Source organism: Salmo salar, chromosome 09 (genome assembly GCF_965601325.2).
Source record: "Salmo salar chromosome 09, fSalSal1, whole genome shotgun sequence".
NCBI lineage: Eukaryota > Metazoa > Chordata > Actinopteri > Salmoniformes > Salmonidae > Salmo > Salmo salar.
In genome coordinates this window covers 116,825,219-116,851,557 of record NC_138299.1, presented here as the reverse complement: position 1 = coordinate 116,851,557, position 26,339 = coordinate 116,825,219, and the positions used below count along the sequence as shown (strand labels likewise).

At 44.9% G+C, this 26,339-nt stretch overlaps 1 protein-coding gene across 6 annotated transcripts in view; it reads left to right on the top strand.

Annotated features, from left to right (window-relative positions):
• Positions 1 to 26,339, top strand: part of dock10 (dedicator of cytokinesis 10) — a 180,947-nt gene that overhangs the window by 63,733 nt on the left and 90,875 nt on the right. For 4 of the 6 annotated variants that reach the window (XM_082956144.1, XM_082956148.1, XM_082956147.1 and 1 more), the window contains exons 2-4: positions 8,361 to 8,480; positions 9,822 to 9,911; positions 18,725 to 18,807. In XM_082956144.1, the coding sequence (XP_082812270.1) occupies positions 8,361 to 8,480; positions 9,822 to 9,911; positions 18,725 to 18,807 (293 nt within the window). Of the gene's footprint in view, positions 1 to 1,844; positions 2,103 to 8,360; positions 8,481 to 9,821; positions 9,912 to 18,724; positions 18,808 to 26,339 lie in introns of those variants that run through there. The other 2 variants (XM_082956146.1, XM_082956145.1) reach the window with 2 other exon arrangements.

Here is a 26,339-nt window from a genome sequence, read left to right as displayed (position 1 = left end):
CCTTTGATGATCTTCATCAGATGACACTCCTAGGACATTATGTTATACAATACATGCATGTTTTGTTCAATCAAGTTCATATTTATATCAAAAACCAGCTTTTTACATTAGCATGTGACGTTCAGAACTAGCATACCCACCGCAAACTTCCGGTGAATTTACTAAATTACTCACGATAAACGTTCACAAAAAACATAACAATTATTTTAAGAATTATAGATACAGAACTCCTCTATGCAATCGCTATGTCCGATTTTAAAATAGCTTTTCGGCAAAAGCACATTTTGCAATATTCTGAGTAGATAGCTCGCCATCACGGGCTTGCTATTTTGACACCCACCAAGTTTGGCCCTCACCAAACTCCGATTTACTATAAGAAAAATTGGATTACCTTTGCTGTTCTTCGTCAGAATGCACTCCCAGGACTTCTACTTCAATAACAAATGTTGGTTTGGTTCAAAATAATCCATAGTTATGTTCAAATATCCTCTGTTTTGTTCGTGCGTTCAAGACACTATCCGAAGGGTGACGAAGGGTGACGCGCCCAACGCGTTTCGTGACAAAAAAATTCTAAATATTCCATTACCGTACTTCGAAGCATGTCAACCGCTGTTTAAAATCAATTTTTATGCGATTTTTCTCGTAAAAAAGCGATAATATTCCGACCGGGAAACCCTGTTTTCGTTCAAAGACGAAAAAATAAAAACATGGTGTCGACTCGTGCACGCGCCCCAGTCTCATTGTTCTCTGATCGACCACTATCCAAATGCGCTACTGTTTTTCAGCCATGGCCTGCAGAGTCATCATTCCCCGTTCTGCCGCCTTCTGAGAGCCTATGGGAGCCGTAGGAAGTGTCACGTTACAGCAGAGATCCTCAGTTTTCAATAAAGAGAGTGTAGAAGGCCAAGAAATGGTCAGAGAGGGAACTTCTTGTAAGGAATCTTCTCAGGTTTTTGCCTGCCATATGAGTTCTGTTATACTCACAGACACCATTCAAACAGTTTTAGAAACTTTAGGGTGTTTTCTATCCAAATCAAACAATTATATGCAGTAGTAATAACCAGTAGTAATAACCAGATTAAATCGGGTACGTTTTTTATCTGGCCGTGCAAATACTGCCTCCTACCCTAGAGAGGCTAGGTGAAAATGATGTTTATGTGCCCTTGAGCAAGGCACTTAACTCCTGTAAGTCACTCTGGATAAGAGCGTCTGCTAAATAACTCAAATGTAAATGCGTGTCCTCGCATGCACTTATTGGTCTTGGTTTATAAATGCACCCCTTCTCTGGCGAATAAAGGAAGTTGTAGTTCACACACATCGGACACACACATATAGGTCTTGCCTGTGAGTGTGCATGCGTGTTTGTGAAAAGAAAGAGAGTGAGAGGGTGTGGCATTGATTACAACCAAGGAGACGAGATCGTAACTGAGAGTGTCAGAATGGCAGTTTGTAAGAATTCAGTTGTGTGACGTAGTGGGGAGATGTTGTCAGTCTAGTCTAGACCAATGTGTCTACGTACTGTAGTGTCAGTGTTACAGAGCTGTACTTCCACTACTAAGTATTACCCAGTAATGTTACTATGGCTACTGTATCTAATACAGTATAATAATAATGACGATTTAATCAATGCCATTTATCAGATGTTTTTATCCAAAGTGACTTATAGTAGTGCTTGCGTACATTTTCACATGGGCGGCCCCAGCGGGAATCCGACCCAAAAATGTGGTGAGAGTAAGAACAGAGATAGAGAGAAACGGAAGAGAGACACATTTGGTGGTTGGATTTTTTTGTTGTTGTCAGTTTCCCCTTGCTGCACCTCCTCTGTCACCGTGTGACATCAAGCATCTACTTCCTCCTTGGGCACCACCCGCTCCGACAGGTCTCACACACCCTTCAATGGACCTTCTGCTTCTGCCTGCTGGAACACATGTCCTGTCCGTGTCCCCGTCTCTACCCGTGTCAGTGGTGTCCGTGTCATCGGTATCCGTGTGTAGTAGTCTCCTGTTTGAATCAGGATGAGTTTCAGGAGTAAGATCACGTTCCGAAGGAAGAACAGGGATAAGAGCAGGCGTGTGCGGAACGATTTCAACCGGCTGAGCGTTGTATGTATGCTCTCTCTCTCTCGTGCATTGCCGTATCTTTGTGTTTTTATTTCCCTGGGCTTCCTTTTCCTCTCTGTTGCACTTGTCGATCTGGGGTGAAGTTCACCTAGGTAAAGATCAAGAATCAGCTTCCCATTCCTAACCTTAATCATGAGTGGGTGAAAGGCAAAACTGAACCAAGTCTCTATCAGAAACTTCACTCTACACCGCATCTGTCTGTCAATATGAGGCTAACCGATATGGCACAGGTTGGAGTTGGACATTGCTAGCCTTAGCCTAATACTAGTTAGTCAAATAGAGAGTCACTGGCTATCTGATCGGTGTGTTGATATCTGGAACCTGATACACACAGTATTGCTCCCTATGTGTATCGGAGTTTCTATCCAGTGGAGTGGCCATTTACAGTGCCTTGCAAAAGTATTCATCTCCCTTGGCGTTTTTCCTATTTTGTTGCATTACAACCTGTAATTTAAATAGATTTTTATTTGGATTTCATGTAATGGACATACACAAAATAGTCCAAATTGGTGAAGTGAAATGAAAAACAATTACTTGCTTCAGTAAATAAATAAAAAAAATGGAAAAGTGGTGCATGCTTATGTATTCACCCCCTTTGCTATGAAGCCCCTAAATAAGATCTGGTGCAACCAATTACCTTCAGAAGTCACGTAATTAGTTAGATTGCACACAGGTGGACTTTATTTAAGTGTCACATGATCTCAGTATATATACACCTGTTCTGAAAGGCCCCAGAGTCTGCAACACCACTAAGCAAGGGGCACCACCAAGCATGCGGCACCATGAAGACCAAGGAGCTCTCCAAACAGGTCAGGGACAAAGTTCTGGAGAAGTACAGATCAGGGTTGGGGACTAAAATTGAGCTTTTTGGCCATCAAGGAAAATGCTATGTCTGGCGCAAACCCAACACCTCTCATCACCCCGAGAACACCATCCCCACAGTGAAGCATGGTGGTGGCAGCATCATGCTGTGGGGATGTTTGTCATCGGCAGGGACTGGGAAACTGGTCAAAATTGAAGGAATGATGGATGGCGCTAAATACAAGGAAATTCTTGAGGGAAATCTGTTTCAGTCTTCCAGAGATTTGAGACTGGGATGGAGGTTTACCTTCCAGCAGGACAATGACCCTAAGCATACTGCTAAAGCAACACTCGAGTGGTTTAAAGGGAAACATTTAAATGTCTTGCAATGGCCTAGTCAAACCCCAGACCTCAATCCAATTGACAATCTGTGGTATGACTTAAAGATTTCTGTACACCAGCGGAACCCATCCAACTTGAAGGAGCTGCAGCAGTTTTGCCTTGAAGAATGGGCAAAAATCCCAGTGGCTAGATGTGCCAAGCTTATAGAGACATACCCCAAGAGACTTGCAGCTGTAATTGCTGCGAAAGGTGGCTATACATACATTTACATTTACATTTAAGTAATTTAGCAGACGCTCTTATCCAGAGCGACTTACAAATTGGTGCATTCACCTTATAATATCCAGTGGAACAACCACTTACAATAGTGCATCTAAATCTTTTAAGGGGGGGGGGGGGGGGGGGGGTTAGAAGGATAACTTTATCCTATCCCAGGTATTCCTTGAAGAGGTGGGGTTTCAGGTGTCTCCGGAAGGTGGTGATTGACTCCGCTGAAGTCGGAAGTTTTTCACAGTTCCTGACATTTAATCCTAGTAAAAATTCCCTGTTTTAGGTTAGTTGGGATCACCACTTTATTTTAAGAATGTGAAATGTCAGAATAATAGTAGAGAGAATGATTTATTTCAGCTTTTATTTATTTCATCACATTCCCAGTGGGTCAGAAGTTTACATACAGTCAATTAGTATTTGGTAGCATTGCCTTTAAATTGTTTAACTTGGGTCAAACATTTCAGGTAGCCTTCCACAAGCTTCCCACAATAAATTGGGTGAATTTATGCCCATTCCTTGTGACAGAGCTGGTGTAACTGAGTCATGTTTGTAGGCCTCCTTGCTCGCACACGCTTTTTCAGTTCTGCCCACAGATTTTCTATAGGATTGAGGTCAGGGCTTTGTGATGGCCACTCCAATACCTTGACTTTGTTGTCCTTAAGCCATTTTGCCACAACTCTGGAAGTATGCTTGGGGTCATAGTCCATTTGGAAGACTCATTTGTGACCAAGCTTTAACTTCCTGAGTGATGTCTTGAGATGTTGCTTCAATATATCCACATAATCTTCCTACCTCATGATGCCATCTATTTTGTGAAGTGCACCAGTCCCTCCTGCAGCAAAGCACCCCCACAACATGATGCTGCCACTCCTGTGCTTTATGGTTGGGATGGTGTTCTTCAGCTTGCCTCACCCTTTTTCCTCCAAACATAATGATGGTCATTATGGCCAAAGACCTCTATTTTTGTTTCATCAGACCAGAGGACATTTCTCCAAAAAGTACAAGCCTTGTCCCCATGTGCTGTTGCAAACCGTAGTCTGGCTTTTTTATGGCGGTTTTGGAGCAGTTGTTTCTTCCTTGCTGAGTGGCCTTTCAGGTTATGTCGATATAGGACTCGTTTTACTGTGGATATAGATACTTTTGTACCTGTTTCCTCCAGCATCTTCACAGGGTCCTTTGCTGTTGTTCTGGGATTGATTTCCACTTTTTGCACCAAAGTACGTTCATCTCTAGGAGATAGAACGCGTCTCCTTCCTAAGCGGTATGATGGCTGCGTGGTCCCATGGTGTTTATACTTGCGTACTATTGTTTGTACAGATGAACATGGTACCTTCAGCCGTTTGGAAATTGCTCCCAAGGATGAACCAGACTGGTGGAGGTCTACAATTTATTTATTTTGATTTTCCCATGATGTCAAGTAAAGAGGCACTGAGTTTGAAGGTAGGCCTTGAAATACATCCACAGGTACACCTCCAATTGACTCAAATGATGTCAATTAGCCTATCAGAAGCTTCTAAAGCCATGACATAATTTTCTGGAATTTTCCAAGCTGTTTAAAGGCACAGTCAACTTAGTGTATGTAAACTTCTGACCCACTGGAATTGTGATACAGTGAATTATAAGTGAAATAATCTGTCTGTATTGTTTCCAACAATTGTTGGAAAAATGACTTGTGTCATGCACAAAGTAGATGTCCTAACCGACTTGCCAAAACTATAGTTTGTTAACAAGAAATTTGTGGAGTTGTTGAAAAATGAGTTTTAATGACTCCAACCTAAGTGTATGTAAACTTCCGACTTCAACTGTAGTATTGACTCTGGGGGGGGGGGTGTAAATAGTTACTCACGCTCAAGTTTTCCATTTTTTTGTCTTATTTATTGTTTGCATCTTCAAAGTGGTAGGCATGTTGTGTAAATGAAATGATACAAACCCCCAGAAAATAAATTTTAATTCCAGGTTGTAAGGCAATAAAATAGGAAAAATGCCAAGGTGGGTGAATTCTTTCGCAAGCCACTGTACACTTTTAGTCATTTAGCAGACGTTCTTATCCAGGGCAATTTAAATACATTTTCCTGTTTGTTCATACTGGTCCCCCGTGGGAATCGAACCTGCAAGTGCTGTGCTCTACCAACTAAGCCACACAGGACTACAATCTACAATCAGTATGGGATCTATATGTTCACAACATTTCAACTGGAGCTATGAGGTTGTCAGCAGGGGACTTTTACACCTCTATACGTACGTCCGATTTGTACAAATGCTCTGCAACATCTTGACTGTATTGGTGTGATGTTGTCTGGGGGAATTTAGGTGCCAAACGTGTAGGTGTCATGTAGCATGTATCAAGCTGCTTTGAGATTTGATAAAACGCCCACTACAACACACTCTATAGTCCCAGTCAATACTGAGCTGTTGTGTTACTGAGCCGATAGTACTGCAGGTGTCAGGGAAGATAGCTTCAGCTGACTGTTATCGTCTAAATACTGCCTATTTCCTTCCACTTTGTTGTAGAATTACCCCAGTGGTTTTGTCCATGTCTCAATGACACCCTACTCCCTCTATAGTGCACTACTTTTGACCAGAATAAAGGGGGACCAAAACTAAGGGGGTGCCATTTGACCTCTCAGTGCCAATGGTCAGGTCAAGAGTCAAAACCAAAGGGGCCAAGCCCACAGTGCTGCTCAGTAGGGTGATCAAGTGATTTGGCAACAGTGTGAATGAATGCTGATTATGAAAGACTTGTTGTGTTTCTCTGCCCCTCCCACCGGTCTGTCTATATGGTAAGATCCCTACTGACTGGAACCACAAAGGGAAGTTAATATTTGTTTTATGTTCATTTGGAAATCTCGGCTGAAGACCACCTATGACATTTAGATATATATTGTTGTTGGTTTTATTTATTATATTGAGATTGGACAGTGAAGAGGGCTAGAGGAGACATCAAAGGTAGGATAGATTGGGAGGCAGATTCAAAACCCATGCTGACTGCTAGCGTTGGCTAAATGTGTCCCGGGGTGGGTACGCAGCACTAACCGCTGGACCACTCTCCACAGGCCACTCAGGAAAAATATATTGTCTTGGTAGATATTTCTGTGAGGTTGACAAATTCAATTGTCCTCAGTGGTAATTCTCTCTTACAGTCGGGTACACTTAATACAAACAAATTGTTTCAGGGTTTTTTTTTTTAGTTTTTTTTTTTTACAGTGGAATCACAACAAGATCCTTCCTCACAACAAAGATTCTGGGTGTTTTTCAGTCTTTGGTTTTTCTCTCACATTCTTTGTCATGCTTTCATTCCTCACTGACTGCTTGGTTCTACCTCTTTCCCTTATGTGTCAGGGGCCTATTCACTAGGAACCAAACTGAAGCAAACGCTGTGGGACCTAGCTGAACTTGTCCGATAAGAAACCCTTTTTCCTTTTGAAAAATGTTTTAGCTACGATGTGCACTAAAGAATACACCCCTGGTGTAACTGAACAGGGGCTTGTGGTCGGAACGCAGGAGAAAACCTCCTGCAGCGGGCGTGTCAACAGAGAGAACAGGGGTCATCAGTTTTCCACATCTCTGACCACAGTTTGTGTTAGCAGTGGTGAATAAGACATACTGCTTTCCTTTGAGGACCGAAATAGCCTCGTCTCATCATGTGCAGTCCATTTCGCTTTCTGTGAAACGCTCTGTCTGGATGGGATTGTTGAGAGCATTTGCTGTGCAGATGTGTAGCCTAACCCTTAACCTAAAACGTACTGTAAACGTCTGGCTTTGTACTATATCAGCCTACGGTCATTTCAGAGCTTAAATCTCTGATGTAATCCATCGAAATACTATTCAGCACCAGAAACCAAAAATAATAGGTGAGGTAGAACCTATCATTAAATATGTTTTCTGAGCTGTTGTGATCACTGTTAATGTGATATATTCTCCATCTGTCAGTAAAATGGTTTCCCTCTACATGTTTTTGGTTTGGTTTGGCACATGACATGTAACCCACTTCATCCTCTATTTTACTTCTCTCTTCCCCGCCCCTCTAGGCTGGGGGCCCGCGTTCCAAATGGCACCCTGCTCCCCTATATAGGGCACTACTCTTGGCCAGGGTCCGTAGGGAACGGGGTTCCGTTTGGGACACAGCCTTGGTGTTTATGTAGCTGATCCAATGGTGACAGTCTAAACACAGGAAGTGAGGTGGTAGCTCTAGCTCGTGTTTCTTTTCATGCCCGTCCAGTGAAAGATAAACAGATGTCCTGGGGTTTAGACTGTTTGCCTAGCTATGCCGTTTGTCTCGCGTTCGATTTGAAGAACACTTGTTGACTGGCTGACTTTTCTCAGTGTGTATGACGGGATTGCTGAGTGTTTTGGGTATCAGCGCAGTTCAGAGAGGTTTATATACGTCAGGATTGTAGAACAGTATAGTAGAGAAATGTTAGCGTGGGGTCGCTGACTGTGCGTCTGTCTGTCTGTCTCGCAGTGTGTCACAGCAGGATAAGTCCTAGATGTAGAATACTTTTTTGTGAATAGTTGAATATGTTGGATATTCCATGGTGTGACTGTTACAGTAGTCATATGTATGGCTGACTGTGCGATTCTCTCTCTCTCTGTGTGTGTGTGTGTGTGTGTGTGTGTGTGTGTGTGTGTGTGTGTGTGTGTGTGTGTGTGTGTGTGTGTGTGTGTGTGTGTGTGTGTGTGTGTGTGTGTGTGTGTGTGTGTGTGTTTTGACCGGGATTTGAATCCTGCGTCCACCGCTATCTCATCTGTGTTTCCCCAAGTAGTACCCAAGTGTTTATTTCACTTCCATATGGGATAAGTCAAGTAAAATGTGTGTGTGTGTTCCAGCAGGAGAAACCCAAGCTGATAGACCCTCTGGACTATGAGGCTGTGATCTGTGACCTGGGAGATGAGCTGAAGGAAGACCCCCTCAGAGAGCTGCTCCTCTTCCCCGACAACGACTTCACGGTGGGTACGAGCGTGTCTGTGTGTGTTTGGGGGGTTGTGTGTGTGCGTTCACGTGTGCCAGTGAATGCATTCTTGTCTCTGTGTGTGTGTGTGTGGGGGGGGGGGGTCTGACTGTATGTGCGTGTGACTGTGTCTGGCTCCAGCCACCCAATGTTTTTCGAGAAGACGGAAGGACAGAGAGACACACACACACGCGTTCTGAACCCCTCATTCCCCCAGTGCTTCTGCTCCCACAATGTCCTGTGGCTGTTTGCTCATTAGTGACTTAATTAGTGCGCTAATGTGGCTCCTTAAGACTGCCACTTCACATTAATTGCTTTTAATTGGTTTTAGGGAAATGACTCGGCTCTCGATCCCTGAGTTGATTTTTAAATGCATGACTCTGCTACCGTCACACACACACACACACACACACACACACACACACACACACACACACACACACACACACACACACACACACACACACACACACACCGGCCCAGCAACCAAACAGTCCCTGTTTCATTTGCTGTCTCTCCATAGCTCAACCTAATGGATATTCCAATTCATTAGCTAATGGACAAACCTAATTCGCTTCCAAAACCTAATAATGTTTTGGAACACCTTGCTTCCTGTGAGTGTGCTGCATTTTAAACAGCTGACTGCAGACCCAGTAAATCAGAACCAAGCCTTGATCAGAGAGGGAGCGGACTTGGCTGTTCTCTGTGTGTGTGCGTCCCAAATGGCACCCTTATCCCACTATATAGTGCACTACTTGGACTAGAGTCTATTGGGCCTCGGTCACAAGTAGTGCACTACATAGGGAATACGGTGCCATTTGGGACACAAGCATCATCAGTCAGAGCAGTATTTCTCCAGAAATCTTTACTGTTAGGTATGGAAGGATATATTTGAGCCATGTGCTGTTGTTGACCTTAATATTTCTGAATGAATTAGAACAGCGACGGAGCTCGTGGTTAGATGTTATTCGTCAAGTGCTGACACACTGGAACAGGGCTCAGTCATCTGACTACATCATAGTGGTAAAGACTGTATCCTTAGATTTCATATGTCCCCCTCAAGCATTTTCATGTTCAATCCTGCACATGTATCCTATCCCACAACTGCATGTGTCATCTTTTACCTAATCTCAGTAAACCAAAAAGCAGCTATGGCGTGAACTTTGACCTCTGGCCAGCTAGTGAATTTGGCTCTAGGGGAAAAGGCTGAGATGTCAAGTCCACACCCCTTCCACCCCGACAGTCTTTCACAAGAGACGACCTTTTACCTGACATCAAACTGTCCCTCCCGCCTTGATGGTTCACCCCCAATGATTTCTCCTCCCCCTCTGTCCCCCAGGTGTCCACAGTGCCTCTGGAGAGACGGACACTGCAGTCGACCGTGCCCCAGGGGGCCGAGCTCCATACAGATTGTCTGCTGGTCAGACAGGTGAGTGTGTGTGTGTGGGAGAGTAAGAGTCAGGGTAAGGGTAAGGGTCAGGGTAAGGGTCAGGGTAAGAGTCAGGGTCAGGGTAAGTGTCAGGGTAAGGGTCATGGTAAGGGTAAGGGTCAGGGTAAGGGTCAGGGTAAGAGTCAGGGTAAGGGTAAGGGTAAGAATCAGGGTAAGAGTCAGGGTCAGGGTAAGAGTCAGGGTAAGAGTCAGGGTAAGGGTAAGGGTCAGGGTAAGAGTCAGGGTAAGTGTCAGGGTAAGGGTCATGGTAAGGGTCAGGGTAAGAGTCAGGGTAAGAGTCAGGGTAAGGGTAAGGGTCAGGGTAAGAGTCAGGGTAAGGGTCAGAGTCAGGGTAAGAGTTAGGGTCAGGGTAAGGGTCAGGGTAAGAGTCAGGGTCAGGGTAAGGGTCAGGGTAAGGGTCAGGGTAAGGGTCAGGGTAAGAGTCAGGGTCAGGGTAAGAGTCAGGGTAAGGGTAAGGGTAAGAGTCAGGGTAAGGGTCAGGGTAAGGGTCAGGGTAAGAGTCAGGGTCAGGGTAAGAGTCAGGGTAAGGGTCAGGGTAAGAGTCAGGGTAAGGGTAAGAGTCAGGGTAAGAGTCAGGGTAAGAGTCAGGGTAAGGGTCAGGGTAAGGGTCAGGGTAAGGGTCAGGGTAAGAGTCAGGGTAAGGGTCAGGGTAAGAGTCAGGGTAAGGGTAAGGGTCAGGGTAAGAGTCAGGGTAAGAGTCAGGGTCAGGGTAAGAGTCAGGGTCAGGGTAAGAGTCAGGGTCAGGGTAAGAGTCAGGGTAAGGGTCAGGGTAAGAGTCAGGGTAAGAGTCAGGGTCAGGGTAAGAGTCAGGGTAAGGGTCAGGGTAAGAGTCAGGGTAAGGGTAAGGGTAAGGGTAAGTGTCAGGGTAAGGGTCAGGGTAAGAGTCAGGGTAAGGGTCAGGGTCAGGGTAAGAGTCAGGGTAAGTGTCAGGGTAAGGGTCAGGGTAAGAGTCAGGGTAAGGGTAAGGGTAAGGGTCAGGGTAAGAGTCAGGGTAAGGGTAAGAGTCAGGGTAAGAGTCAGGGTAAGGGTAAGAGTCAGGGTAAGGGTCAGGGTAAGAGTCAGGGTAAGTGTCAGGGTAAGGGTCAGGGTAAGAGTCAGGGTAAGAGTCAGGGTAAGGGTAAGAGTCAGGGTAAGAGTCAGGGTCAGGGTAAGAGTCAGGGTAAGGGCCAGGGTAAGGGTCAGGGTAAGGGTCAGGGTCAGAGTCAGGGTCAGAGTTAGGGTAAGGGTCAGGGTAAGAGTCAGGGTAAGGGTCAGGGTAAGAGTCAGGGTAAGGGTAAGAGTCAGGGTAAGAGTCAGGGTCAGGGTAAGAGTCAGGGTAAGGGTCAGGGTAAGGGTCAGGGTAAGGGTAAGAGTCAGGGTAAGAGTCAGGGTAAGGGTAAGAGTCAGGGTAAGAGTCAGGGTAAGGGTAAGAGTCAGGGTAAGAGTCAGGGTAAGGGTAAGAGTCAGGGTAAGGGTCAGGGTAAGAGTCAGGGTAAGGGTAAGAGTCAGGGTAAGAGTCAGGGTAAGGGTAAGAGTCAGGGTAAGAGTCAGGGTAAGGGTCATGGTAAGGGTCAGGGTAAGAGTCAGGGTAAGGGTCAGAGTCAGGGTAAGAGTCAGGGTAAGGGTAAGAGTCAGGGTAAGAGTCAGGGTAAGGGTCAGGGTAAGAGTCAGGGTAAGGGTAAGAGTCAGGGTAAGGGTAAGAGTCAGGGTAAGAGTCAGGGTAAGAGTCAGGGTAAGGGTCAGGGTAAGAGTCAGGGTAAGGGTAAGAGTCAGGGTAAGAGTCAGGGTAAGGGTAAGAGTCAGGGTAAGAGTCAGGGTAAGGGTCAGGGTAAGAGTCAGGGTCAGGGTAAGAGTCAGGGTAAGGGTCAGAGTCAGGGTAAGAGTCAGGGTAAGAGTCAGGGTAAGAGTCAGGGTAAGGGTAAGAGTCAGGGTAAGAGTCAGGGTAAGGGTAAGAGTCAGGGTAAGAGTCAGGGTAAGGGTCAGGGTAAGAGTCAGGGTAAGGGTAAGAGTCAGGGTAAGAGTCAGGGTAAGGGTAAGAGTCAGGGTAAGAGTCAGGGTAAGGGTCATGGTAAGGGTCAGGGTCAGGGTAAGAGTCAGGGTAAGGGTCAGAGTCAGGGTAAGAGTCAGGGTAAGGGTAAGAGTCAGGGTAAGAGTCAGGGTAAGGGTCAGGGTAAGAGTCAGGGTAAGGGTAAGAGTCAGGGTAAGAGTCAGGGTAAGGGTAAGAGTCAGGGTAAGAGTCAGGGTAAGAGTCAGGGTAAGGGTCAGGGTAAGAGTCAGGGTAAGGGTAAGAGTCAGGGTAAGAGTCAGGGTAAGGGTAAGAGTCAGGGTAAGAGTCAGGGTAAGGGTCAGGGTAAGAGTCAGGGTCAGGGTAAGAGTCAGGGTAAGGGTCAGAGTCAGGGTAAGAGTCAGGGTAAGGGTAAGAGTCAGGGTAAGAGTCAGGGTAAGGGTCAGGGTAAGAGTCAGGGTAAGGGTCAGAGTCAGGGTAAGAGTCAGGGTAAGGGTCAGGGTAAGAGTCAGGGCTACATGTAGTTGTTAGTTTACTTATCCTCAACACAGAGGTCAACATCATGAGTCCATAAGGCAGAGACATCAGGAGCACAGATGTGTTCTGTTCCTCCAGGAGCGGTGTGTGTTTCTGTGTGCCTGCGAGCGTGTGTGTATGTGTGCATGTGAGAGAGAGGGATAGTTTCCAGCTAGCTCTATGATTGAGAGGGAGAGCGAGAGAGAGAGCGAGAGAGAGAGACTGATGCACTCAATCACTCACTCACTCCTCCTTGGCCCATATATGAGAAAGTGCATGTATTCATGTATTCTTTACCCATGTCTTGGCGTTACTGCTCCCCTTCTGGATGAGAGGTAAAGCGAAGTAAAGTTGTGCAGCTTGCTGCTGTATCATGTTTCTCTCCGTGGGAATCAACAGCGTCTGGCGGGTGGGGGAGCCCAGCTGTGTGGCTGAGCTGACTGGACTGCTGACTGCTGCTTCCAATGAGCTCATCTATGGAGCTGAATCATTTGAGGCTGCCTGCTGGCCAGGGAGGGAGGGAGGGAGGGGGAGGGAGAGAGAGGGAGGGAGAGAGAGCGAGAGAGCGAGAGAGAGCGAGAGAGAGAGAGAGAGAGAGAGAGAGAAAAGAATTAAGCCGATACCCGCTAGTTATCACAATCCAGAAATGAGCCGTTAAATTCTACCACTCTACAAGGAAACGAAACAAACCTTCCATAACAAAGCCATCACCTACAAAGAGATGAACCTGGAGAAGAGTCCTCTAAGCAAACTGGAACTGGGGCTCTGTTCACAAACACAAACAGACCCCACAGAGCCCCAGGACAGCAACACAATTAGATCCAACCAAATCATGAGGAAACAAAAAGATAATTAGTTGACACATTGGAAAGAATTAACAAAAAAACAGAGCAAACTGGAATGCTATTTGGCCCTAAACAGAGAGTGCCAATAAAGCCCTTAAATTGAATTAGAGAGAGGGGGCGAGAGAGAGAGAGGGGGGCGAAGGAGGGGGTGGGAGAGTGAGAGGGAGGGAGGGTGCGAGATGGTGAGAGGGAGGATGTGAGAGAGGGCGAGAGAGAGGGGGAGAGAAAGAGATGGAAGGAGGGGAAGCGAGAGAGGGAAGGAGGGGTAAAGGGACAGAGGGAAGGAGAGGGAGAGAGGAAAGGTCGGGGCGAGAGAGCGGGGCGAGAGAGAGGGAAGGAGGGGGCGAGAGGGAAGGAGGAGGCGAGAGAGGTGGCGAGCGGGGGTGAGAGAGAGAGGGGGAGAAGGAAGGGGCGAGAGAGGGAAGGTCTGGGCAAGGGGGAGGGGGAGAGAGTGGTAAGGAGGGGGAAAGAGAGGGCGAGAGGGAGGGAGGGAGAGAGGAAAGGTTAGGGCGAGAGAGAGGGGAGGAGGGGGGGCGAGAGGGGAGGAGGGGTGCGAGAGTGAGGGAAGGAGGGGGCGAGAGTGAGTAGGGGCGAGGAGAGAGAGGGGTGAGAAAGAGGGGGAGAAGGAGGGTGAGAGAGAGAGAGAGGGGGCGAGAAAGTGGGGGAGAAGGAGGGTGAGAGAGGGAAGGAAGGGTTAGAGAGGGAAGGAAGGAGGGGGAGAGAGCTGGAAGGAGGAGGGAGAGAGGAGGGGGAGAGATGGAAGGAGGAGGGAGAGAGAGAGGGAGAGTTAGGGAGGGAGGTTGCGAGAGAGGTTGAGAGAGGGAAGGACGGGGCAAGAAGGGAGAGTGAGGGGGCGAGAGAGGGAAGGAGAGGGTGAGAGAGGGAAGGAGGGGGAGAGAGATGGGAGGAGAGAGAGAGGGAGGAAGGGAGGTTGCGAGAGAGGGAAGGAGGGGGAGGGGGGAGAGAGAGGGAAGGAGGGGGTGAGAGAGGGAAGGAGGGGGTGAGAGAGATGGAAGGAGAGAGAGAGAGAGATGGGGCGAGAGATGTAAAGAAAGGGAAGGAGGGGGGAGAGATGGAAAGAGAGGGAAGGAAGGGGGGAGAGAGAGAGACAGTGACGGGGCGAGAACTTTACAAATGCAAATGATGACGACCAGCGTGAACAAAATTTTGCATACATTTCCCGTATTGTATTGTCACTATGAAGCGGTGGATCTTGACTGTGACCCAAATGGCACCCTTTATAGTGCAATAGTTTGGGGTGGTACCCTATAGGCCCTGGTCAATAGCAGTGCACTATAGGGAATCGGGTGCCATTTGGGACGCAAATACAGACTGTGTGTGCACCTGTTTTCATGCTCTTATGGTTTGATAGTGAGGCTGAAGTGAAAGACTTGCAGCACATGCTGGCTAGAAGGAAGTGATCAGATTAGCCACCCGTAGTCTCACTCACATCCTACTGTAGCAGCATCACTGCATACAGAAACACACCAGACACCGCACCGTCACAGCTTACAGAAGATGGCGTGTGTGTGTGTGTGTGTGTGTGTGTGTGTGTGTGTGTGTGTGTGTGTGTGTGTGTGTGTGTGTGTGTGTGTGTGTGTGTGTGTGTGTGTGTGTGAGCGAGCTGGAAGAAAGAGAACGGCTATTTAAGTATGTGCTCCCAGGAATGTGTTATTGCCTTGTGGAAGTAAATATACTTTGTGTCTTTAATAATAAATGTAATGATTGTCAGTGGAGCTGTGTTTAAGTGATACATAATAATACAACAACTACTCTGATGGAAAGACGATGGGAATCCACAGAACCACAGAGAAAACATACTGGAGAGAGTGGAGGGCACTACAACAGTCTGCAGCACCCGGCCTCACCCTACTAGAATCTGAAGTCAAATGTCTACTGTTTGCTGATGATCTGGTGCTTCTGTCCCCAACCAAGGAGGGCCTACAGAAACACCTAGATCTTCTGCACAGATTCTGTCAGACCTGGGCCGTGAAAGTAAATCTCAGTGAGACAAAAATAATGGTGTTCCAAAAAAGGTCCAGTACCCAGGACCATGAATACAAATTCCGTCTAGACACCATTGTCCTAGAGCACACAAAAAACTATACTTACCTCGACCTAAACATCAGCGCCACAGGTAACTTCCACAAAGTTGTGAACGAGCTCAGAGACAAGGCAAGAAGGGCCTTCTATGCCATCAAAAGGAACATCAAATTTGACATGCCTATTAGGATCTGGCAAAAAAATACTTGAATCAGTTATAGAACCCAGTGTCCTTTATGGTTGGGAGGTCTGGGGTCCGCTCACCAACCAAGAATTCACAAAATGGGACAAACACCAAATTGAGACTCTGCATGCAGAATTCTACAAAAATATCCTCTGTGTACAACGTAAAACACCAAATAATGCACGCAGAGCAGAATTAGGCCGATACCCGCTAATTATCACAATCCAGAAATGAGCCGTTAAATTCTACAACCACTTAAAAGGAAGCAATTCCCAAACCTTCCATAACAAAGCCATCACCTACAGAGAGATGAACCTGGAGAAGAGTCCTCTAAGCAAGCTGGTCCTTCCATAACAAAGCCATCACCTACAGAGAGATGAACCTGGAGAAGAGTCCTCTAAGCAAGCTGGTCCTTCCATAACAAAGCCATCACCTACAGAGAGATGAACCTGGAGAAGAGTCCTCTAAGCAAACTGGAACTGGGGCTCTGTTCACAAACACAAACAGACCCCACAGAGCCCCAGGACAGCAACACAATTAGATCCAACCAAATCATGAGGAAACAAAAAGATAATTACTTGACACATTGGAAAGAATTAACAAAAAAACAGAGCAAACTGGAATGCGATTTCATCCTAAACAGAGAGTACACAGTGACAGAATACCTGACCACTGTGACTGACCCAAACTTAAGGAATGTTTTGTCTATATACATACATAGCCTTGCTATTGAGTAAGCCCGCCGAAGGCAGACCAATCTCTCAAGGGAAGACAGGTTATGTGCACACAGGCCACAATGAGATGGAAACTTAGCTGCACTTCCTAAGCTCCTGCCCAATGTATGACCATATTAGACACACATTTCCCTCCGATTACACAGACAAAAACAAATCCAATTTTGATAAACTCTCATATCTACTGGGTGAAATACCACAGTGTGCCATCACAGCAGCAAGATGTGTGACCTGTTTCCACAAGAAAAGGGCAACCAGTGAAGAACAAACACCATTGTAAATACAACCCATATTTATGTTGATTTATCGTCCCTTTTGTACTTTAACTATTTGCACATCATTACAACACTGTGTATATATACATAAAATGACATTGGAAATGTCTTTATTCTTTTGGAACTTGTGTAATGTTTACTGTTCATTTTTTATTGTTTATTTCATTTTTGTTTATGATCTATTTCACTTGCTTTGGCAATGTAAACATATATTTCCCATGCCGATAAAGCCCTTCAATTGAAAATTGATTTGAAATTGAATTGAGTGGGGAGTGCGTGAGCGTGTGTGTGTTTACGCGTGAGAGAGAGTGTGCTTGTGCGCTGCTGAGCTCGCATATGTGCGTTTTGTGTGCACGTGAGAGACCGAGGGAAGAGAGGGAAGGAGAGAAAGAAAGTCTGTAACTCAAGCCCCATGGCTGCAGAGTCTGCCTCCCTCAACAACAACAAAAATGTTTTTGCAAGGCATAAAAAAACGAGCTTAGAGCTACCACCTCACTTCCTGTGTTGACTCTGTCACCGCTGGATCAGCTGCATAAACACCAAGGCTGTGTCCCGAATGGCACCCTTTCCCCTGTGGACCCTGGTCAAAAGTAATGCACTATGAAGGGAATAGGGTTGCCATTTGGGACACAACCTTAATGTTGTAGAGGGAGGCAGACTCTGCAGCCCTAGCTTGCATCACATTGGGTTGTATGAGGCCCGCTACTCATGTAAAACAAAGATGTACATTGCCTGTACATTACCATTACTGTACCATGGATCTACTGATTTCAATGGAGAGAGGTGTGTGTGTGTGTGTGTGTGTGTGTGTGTGTGTGTGTGTGTGTGTGTGTGTGTGTGTGTGTGTGTGTGTGTGTGTGTGTGTGTGTGTGTGTGTGTGTGTGTGTGTGTGTGTGTGTGTGTGTGTGACTACTGTAGAGCTGTATAAGTTCCACGTTGTGACCAAGAGGGGATATCAAGCATCAACTGCCCATGCGAAGACACACACACACACACACACACACACACACACACACACACACACACACACACACCTCTTTTTGTTGATTGAGGACCTTTTTGCTGAGGAATGTGATTGTTTTTCATGTGTGTGTTTTCTATAGCTTTTTTTATTCTCTTAATATTTGTATTTTCTGGTGTATTTCCTATGTGTAATGTGTTGTGTAGTTGTAAGATGCAGGGCTCCCTTGCAAAAGAGACCATGGTCTCAATGGGACTCCCTGTTTAAAATAAAGGTCAAATAAATACATGACATAAAGCACACACACACACGGTCATGTATACACACACACACGGTCATGTATACACACACACACGGTCATGTATACACACACACACATGGTCATGTATACAGACACACACACGGTCATGTATACAGACACACACACGGTCATGTATACACACACACACACGGTCATGTATACAGACACACACACGGTCATGTATACAGACACACACACGGTCATGTATACAGACACACACACGGTCATGTATACAGACACACACACATGGTCATGTATACAGACACACACACGGTCATGTATACAGACACACACACGGTCATGTATACACACACACACACGGTCATGTATACAGACACACACATGGTCATGTATACAGACACACACACGGTCATGTATACAGACACACACACGGTCATGTATACACACACACACACGGTCATGTATACAGACACACACACGGTCATGTATACAGACACACACACGGTCATGTATACAGACACACACACGGTCATGTATACAGACACACACACGGTCATGTATACAGACACACACACGGTCATGTATACAGACACACACACGGTCATGTATACAGACACACACACGGTCATGTATACAGACACACACACGGTCATGTATACACACACACACACGGTCATGTATACAGACACACACACGGTCATGTATACACACACACACACGGTCATGTATACAGACACACACACGGTCATGTATACAGACACACACACGGTCATGTATACAGACACACACACGGTCATGTATACAGACACACACACGGTCATGTATACAGACACACACACGGTCATGTATACAGACACACACACGGTCATGTATACAGACACACACACGGTCATGTATACAGACAGAATCAACTGTCTGTTATTCACAGGCGTTAACAGAACCTCTCTCCCCTCCTCTTCCTCCTCCTCTTTCTCCTCCTCTATTCCAGGCCTGCAAGTACTACAACTCCCAACTGCACGTGGTCCATTACAAATATGATGAGTACGCAGGAGATTACCGGCTACTTCCCAGGTACAGAATAGTCTATGAAAGAGTTACAAAAATTCCGGCAACTTTCCCAACATTCCCAGGTTTTCCATACATTTTGTGAAAGTTACCAGAATTCTGCAGCCCTTGTCTATGATTACACTTACGTGTTCAGTACATTTACATGGGTTTAGTTACAGAGCAGTGTTTACATATTTTAATTGTTCCGCGTCAGAAAACAGTACTTCGCCACTTCATGTACTTCTATGTTTTGTGACGTTATTGAGTTTGACAGGGCCCACTCCAGGGCCCAACGGTTTTGACAGAGTCTTTGTCAGGAATGCATTCCAGACTTTCCAAAGGCGTACTTCACATAAGCACTAGGAAAGACGCAGCTGAAAACCTCAGCTAGACCAAAAGATCCAGGGGCTGGTATCCTTAATGGAACCCTATTCCCTATTTAGTGCACTACTTTTGACCAGAGTTCACTAAATAGGAAATAGGGTGCCATTTGAGCTGCAGTAGTCTGCGGTTACATAGCGGGCCTCTCGAAAAATAGCTCTCTGTGATGTCAACAATGGGAACAAAAAACAAAATGATGGACATCGGTGGGCTGTGTTGTTGAGTGGCAGGCTGTGCTGTCCAGCAGCAGTGATGTCAGGGCTGTGCATCGGTCACTCAACCCCAGGGAGACCAGACATCACAGCAGAGCCTCTTTGATCTTTGACCCCTATCCAGACCACTGGAATGTTCTCCTGATCTCCCGTGGGTTGGTTATGTTGTAGTCCTCTAGTTCAGTTCCCATGACCTTTCTGAGTTTGTTCAATTTAAAATAGTTTTAAGTTCAACATCATATACTGTACATCAACTCTAGAACTGATCCATATTCTACTTTTGATACTGTGTAGTTTAACATCAATAGATGCCAAGAGACTGCGTGTACGGGCTCCTATGGCGGTTACATCAACATGATATGAGTTCTCTCTCTGAATCAGTTCCTGTCTTTCCCTGGACACAGAGTTTGCAGCAGATCTAGGATCAGTATGGGAGGTACTGCTAGCCTTTGTGAGATACCCTGTACACACAGTTAGCATCAGATTTAGGATCAGTTTGGGCTCCTCATACTATATGTCTGTGATCCACAGCTCTTCACGAGCTGTGTCTCTCCAGAAATCACACAGAAGATCCTCGAAGTCTGGCATGTTGCAAGGCTATTCTAACTGTTCGGTCCAAACACAGGGGTGTCGCTGAAGATTCCCTAAAAAATGTTTCGCCTCTTGGAGACGCTTTTAAACAGATGCCATGAATAGTTTTAGCTGAGACTAGTTGCAGTGCTTGGTCTGCTATCCTTATAAAAGAGGGAAGCCTTTGTGTCTCCAGCTCAGAGCACATGCACAAACACAGGACGGCTCGTGAACGCACTGGAGCGAGGGCAAGTCTTTGTCGGGTCCTTTTCGGGAGGAGATGGATAGGACTCGGCCACACAAGTCGGGGCTCAGCTCAGACACCCAGCCATAGAGATGAAAAGAGAGAACACCTGTCTGTGCTAAGATGATCCCTCCAAGGGGAAATCTGCTGTTTACCTAAACAGTGGCAGGGTTCTCACTTTGTTTTTGTTTAAACTCAGTATTGCCCCTTTAACCCATTTAAAATGGAGAAAGCCCTCAATGGCGCTGCCCATGCTATAACAAGCTTTGTAGCAAGTCTGCCCTCTATCCGACTCCATGCACCCAGCACCTCTACAGGAAAACTTACCGTATGCTTCCCATTCGAAAGAGTTTGTGCATATATTAGACCACATTTTTGACGTTTTGGTGTTCGGCGGGTTTTTTTTCCGGCTGTTCGAGCACACACATTTTTCTTCTTGAGGCTTGTCGAATTTTGGCAGCCAAAGTTTACACCCCTTCATCAGTGATTGGCCAAAAGTAGGTGTTTGTTGTCATTCAATGACAGACGACTTGTTTTCATGCACATTTCACTCGAGAAATACTGCACCAAACATCTTAGTTACATCTGCATGACTAAGACTTCCTCTGTAAAAACATCAACATTAAATACAGATTTCTTGATTTATCTTAGATTCATTCTGACTATTTTGAGGAAGTGTACTTCTTGCTATGGCGTCTCAACAGAGGGATAAACAGTAATATTGCCCGCTTTTTTCTAGTTTTTCAAGCAAAGGTATTTTAAGAGAGTATGCAAGCACAAACGTTCACTTCGCCTAGCCGTGGTGACCTGGCCAGAAAAATCTCTGGGCTCGAGTTAGCCCATGCCTGTGCAGTTAAGCAGGCCCTACTACTACGATAAACTGCTGGACTGTTATGTGGCTATCACAACACATATATCAACACTAGAGTTGAGCTCGAAGGCCATTACTGAAGTGTGGTACATCTACGATATGATGATAGGGGACATAGAGAGAGGGCATCCTCCTTGGCTGCATTCCATATGGCACCCTGTTCCCTACATAGTGCACTACTTCTGACCAGAACCCTATGGGCCCTGTTCAAAAGTAGTGCACTATGTAGTAGGTAACAGGGGGCCATTTGGAACGCAGCCCTTCGCTCCCTCTGCCTGGAGGCTTTTAAGTGTAGTCCTCTCCCTCTTGACATCCCTAATGGAAGAGGCAGACCTGTAGGATAAAACAGAGCTCCTCAAAGGGAACGAGTCAAACGAGTTTACATCCTGATCATATGTCACTCTGACTGTCTGTGAGGGAGATGAGGGGGAGAGAGAGGGGAACGGAGGGAAGGGGAGAGGGAGAGAGAAGTGGGGAAGGCAGAATGAGGTGAGTAGAGGAGGGGAGGGTGGGAAGTAGACTAGAACAGACGGGACACTTCATTCAGGTGATGGGGGGATATAACATGAATTAATGCCTATATTGCAAGAATCAAGGTTTTGTTATTTTCCGTTTTTAATGAGCGTTTATGTCCGCTTATTCTCGTGTTGTATTTTTGGTCTTTTCTCTTTCGCTTCTCTGTGCTGTGTGCACCTCCCCGTTTACACCAGAGATGCACATCTCCACCCTAACAATGGGAGTTGTTGTCCCAAAGGAGGGAAGGCAGGCAACAAGCTTAGGTCCAAAATAAACCCATAAAAACGTCATTGGGCTTATTTTGGACAGATTCACTCTCACTTCATCTCTCCCTCTATGGTTTACACACACCAAGCACCCCCCCACCGCCTCTCACGCCAACAAAATTCAGAGATCACAAATGGTTTCAACTCGCTATTTGCATTTGAGGCTTGGTCCAACAAAATGGACACCAAAACACATTGAGAGATTATTTTACTGTAATAGAGAAGTTTTTCTAACAATACCCTTTTTATGTCTCAACTACTCAAATTGCACGCAGAGCAGACACTACTAAAACTTATCAATGAACATTGATTCTGGAAAAAGAAATGCTCAGTTTGTCACGGCGGCATAGGGGTACCACGTACCGCTAGCAGCATTTTAGCCAAAGACCCGACTAGCTGTCGAGTCTGTGTTTTTAAAATGTTGTATTAAGCATAAAACACAAGTATATAAGGAATTGGCAAATCGTTCTCATTCAGAGAAATAAGGTAAGCCACTAGATTTTAACATATGAATAAAGTGGACAGGCTAACTTGCTTTTCAAACAGTTGGAGACAGACCGAAGGGTATGTTCATAGCAATTTAACTGTTCAACCTTGTTAGCTAGCAAATAGAATCCAAGTTGGCTAAACTTGAAATATAAAGATTAGTTGGCTAATCACAAGCACGTGTGCTTGAGAGATTGTTGATCTGTGTTCATTTTCTATAGCTTAATACCTGCTACAAGAAGTTAGTCATTATTAGTGAATTAGTGCACTATGCATGGTTCTAGTTATATTTGTAACAAAAAGGGCATTTTCATAGACAGACTTGAAAGCCATATCAGTGATTATTGCAAAAAAAGATTATATACATATCGTGAATCACCCATAAGTAAAAAAATAAATAAAAAAAATGTCAAGATATGATTTTTAGGCCAATATCGCCCTAGGGGCAGTCAGACAGAGCGAGCAAGAACACAGCTTTGGACAGGGAGGATGTGGAGCTCCTCCTCCTTCCTTCTCCCTCCCCTTTCTCTCCTCCAAACAGACAAATGATGGTAGAAGACAGTCTGCAGTCAGTCAGGCCTCATTCTCTCTTTCTTTATTCCTCTCCCTGTCTGTCTCTTTCTTGTTCTCTGTGTCGTCTCTTCCCTTTCTCTCTCTCTCTCCCACTCTCTCTTTCTCTCTCCACTAACTCCCTTTTTTCCCTTTCTGTCTGTCTCTATTCCGTGGTACAGTCTAGTCACAGTGATTCGCCAGCAGAGACAAAGTAGCTACACATTAGTCAGAGCACTGTCTGGTGATGCCTGTTAGTGAATTCTTACTCGAGGAGAGAAGTGCAACTGAAGCACAAATGTGACCGACCGCCTTGATTTGGTCTTATGTAGCAACATTTTAAATTTCTGTTATTTACATTGGATAAAAGTAGAGACTCAGAGCTAAAAAATGGTACTGTATATCATACACTGCAGTTGAGGAACAATGGGAAAGTAATTCTGCTTTGAAAGTTGATAACCCCCACTTTTGAGAAAATGGCCCTTGAATGTTTTGGTACACCTACTAGAGAGCTCTTTTTTGTCAACACCTGTTCAGCATCGTTCACACCCGCTTAAGCCTTAGCCCCACTCATCTCTTTAAGGATTCACATGTGAGGCCATGTGCTAAACAGAGTGAGTAGTTTAGTAAACAACCAAAGATTTCAAGACTAAAAGTGGTTAAAGTAGAAGCCTACAATAAGGGAAAACTCCAGATAAACATATACTAGTCCTTGGCTTATATCCTAATCTGACTTTGGTGCAGGTCATGTTGTTCTTCACATTACTGTCTCTGGTAAACACACACTATATCAAATAAAATCTCAGTTTATTTGTCACATGCACAGGATACAGAAAGTGTAAACGTTACAGTGAAATGGTTACTTACATAGTATCAATATCAAAAATAGAAAGTGTCCAGATAAAATATTTTATAACTATTAGATGATGCTTACCCGACACACTTGTCTAAATTGATGGGTCATGTGTAGGAAATGCTATAACTACCACCCAGCCACAACTAGCTAAGTGGATGGGTAACTATTGTCTAGATACATAAAATACAATAGATGACCGTAATCACCCCCAGACACACCTGGCTAACTTGATGGGTCATGTAATCATCTGGCGAAGTGGAGTCTTTTGTTTAGACATGTAGCTAGCTAGCTAGCTAAACAATGAACTGGCATAATCCCAACTCATACTACTACCAATACAAACATTGTCATAGCTGTAGTATGAATCTGCAGGTAGCTAATGCTAACTAGGTTCAATGTTAGCTAGCTAAAACTAGCAATGCAAATGGGTATCTGATTTGAATAATATTAATACACAGATCATACCCATAATGTCAGCTAGCGAGCCAGCAAGCTATCTATTTTATTTCACCTTTATTTAACCAGGTAGGCTAGTTGCAAACAAGTTCTCATTTACAGCTGTGACCTGGCCAAGATAAAGTAAAGCAGTGCGACACAAACAACAACACAGAGTTACACATGGAATAAACAAACATACAGTCAATAATACAATAGAAAAAGTATATATACAGTGTGTGCAAATGAGGTAGGATAAGGGAGGTAAGGCAATAAATAGGCCATAGTGGCGAAATAATTACAATATAGCAATTAAAACACTGGAGTGATAGATGTGCAGAAGATGAATGTGCAAGTAGAGATACTGGGAGATCTAGAGATCTAGCAAACAGTAAGCTTGAACTTGCAATAACAAAACAACTTTCTGACAAAATTAGAAACATATAATATCTGAAAATGTAGTTTGACTACATTACCCATATACATGGATGAACGCTTCACGGCAGACTGGAACCATTTAACTCCGTTTTGTTTGTAGCTACGTCTTGTTTGGTCAGCATGGTGTCAAGTCACTCTGGTTCACACTGACGGTGGCGTGTGCAGAAAGTAGCCCATCACTTTTTCCAACAGATCTGTCTATAGCACCTGCTAAATTCAGGGCTTCAATTTTGTTGAGAAAAGTAGCAAAGCTTTTGTAGTTCTTGATGGTTAACTTTATATCTTTCAAAAACGGTGCAGTAGAAAGGACTATCAACACATACTGAGCAGCTCACGTTATAGACAGAAGCATGCTACATGGCAGACCAATCCAAACTCATCTCCCAGCATGTCCAGCCCATCCATTATCTCAGCCAATCATGGCTAGCGGGAAGGTTCCTGACTTTTTCCGTGGCTAAACCAACTAAGCTTGTAATTTAACAATTTTATTTGTATTTACGGATGGAATACACGTTTCTAATTAAGGCACATGAAAGTTCACATGTTCCAGAAGGCATTTCTGCAAAAAAAGCTAATTTGATCAAAATACATGTTTACGTTCAAATGCCTCTCCTGTGACGTGCGACATTCGCCTAGTTTCTTGAAACGAGTCACAAATTAGTCTGATGCCTAGCAGAAATTGCAATAAGAAGCATTTTAGATCTGCATTTACAAAACGCAGCGAGACTTGTTACGCGTTTAAAAAAAATGGTCCTGCGCGAAAGACGCAGAATTCTGCGTTAACTAGCAAGTTAAACATAAGGGTTGAGTTATCTAAGTAAGTGGCTGAATTAATAAGGTGACAGGGCATCCTATTATGTTAGTTTTCTGCTTTGTTTGAAAAGACAAAGCCCTTTGGATGAGTTATCTGTACAGCTGCCAGTGCTATCTTGATTTCCTTGCATTTTTTTCTCCTCTACGTTCTTGGCCCATCTGCTCCTCCCCCATCTTCACCGAGCAGAGCAGGCAGGGCCATTGCCCTAGTGACTCTAGACTCCACACAGACACAACTGTACACATGCTGCTCCAGAGCCAGCACTGTTCTTCCTTCAGACAAGCATGCATCAAAACATTGTTCATTTGCATAATGTCTCTCATTCACATTGGCTTGTAAATGTCCAAACTCACCAAAACGACATTCTGTAGATCCTACCTATATATGTATAACTTTATGAGCTGGATTGCCGGTCTTGGCAATTTGTTTATTTTATTTGCGCACGTTAGCGTAGTTAGCTAGCAGCCTCCATGGAAACTTGCTATTAGTTGTGCTAATTTTATTTGCGTCCTGGTAATAAACACCCAATGGGCAATTTTTTTTGTTGGTCCCCTTGTGTATTAAGCCGGTAATACCGTAAATCCCAGGATGAGAGAAGGACGGTATGACGATATGAAAATCTGGATACCGCCTAACCCTATCGTCATGGACAGCAGAAAAGGATTCGAGACGGACATCGGAGTGGGAAAACAACGTGATTAAAAGGGAGGAATATACAGTGAGTAAAGGAAAGGACATTTATTAAACTATGAAGACGAACTTTGAATTAAAAACTGAGGATGGAACGTCAGTGAGTGAAGTGAATGAAGATCATGCAACTGAGGAAAATAGTTCTGTGGTTGAGGACAATATTGAAGTGAGTGACAATCAGGAGCCTATTGAGAAAAGAAAAATGTCTGGAATTGTTGGAAAAAAGTA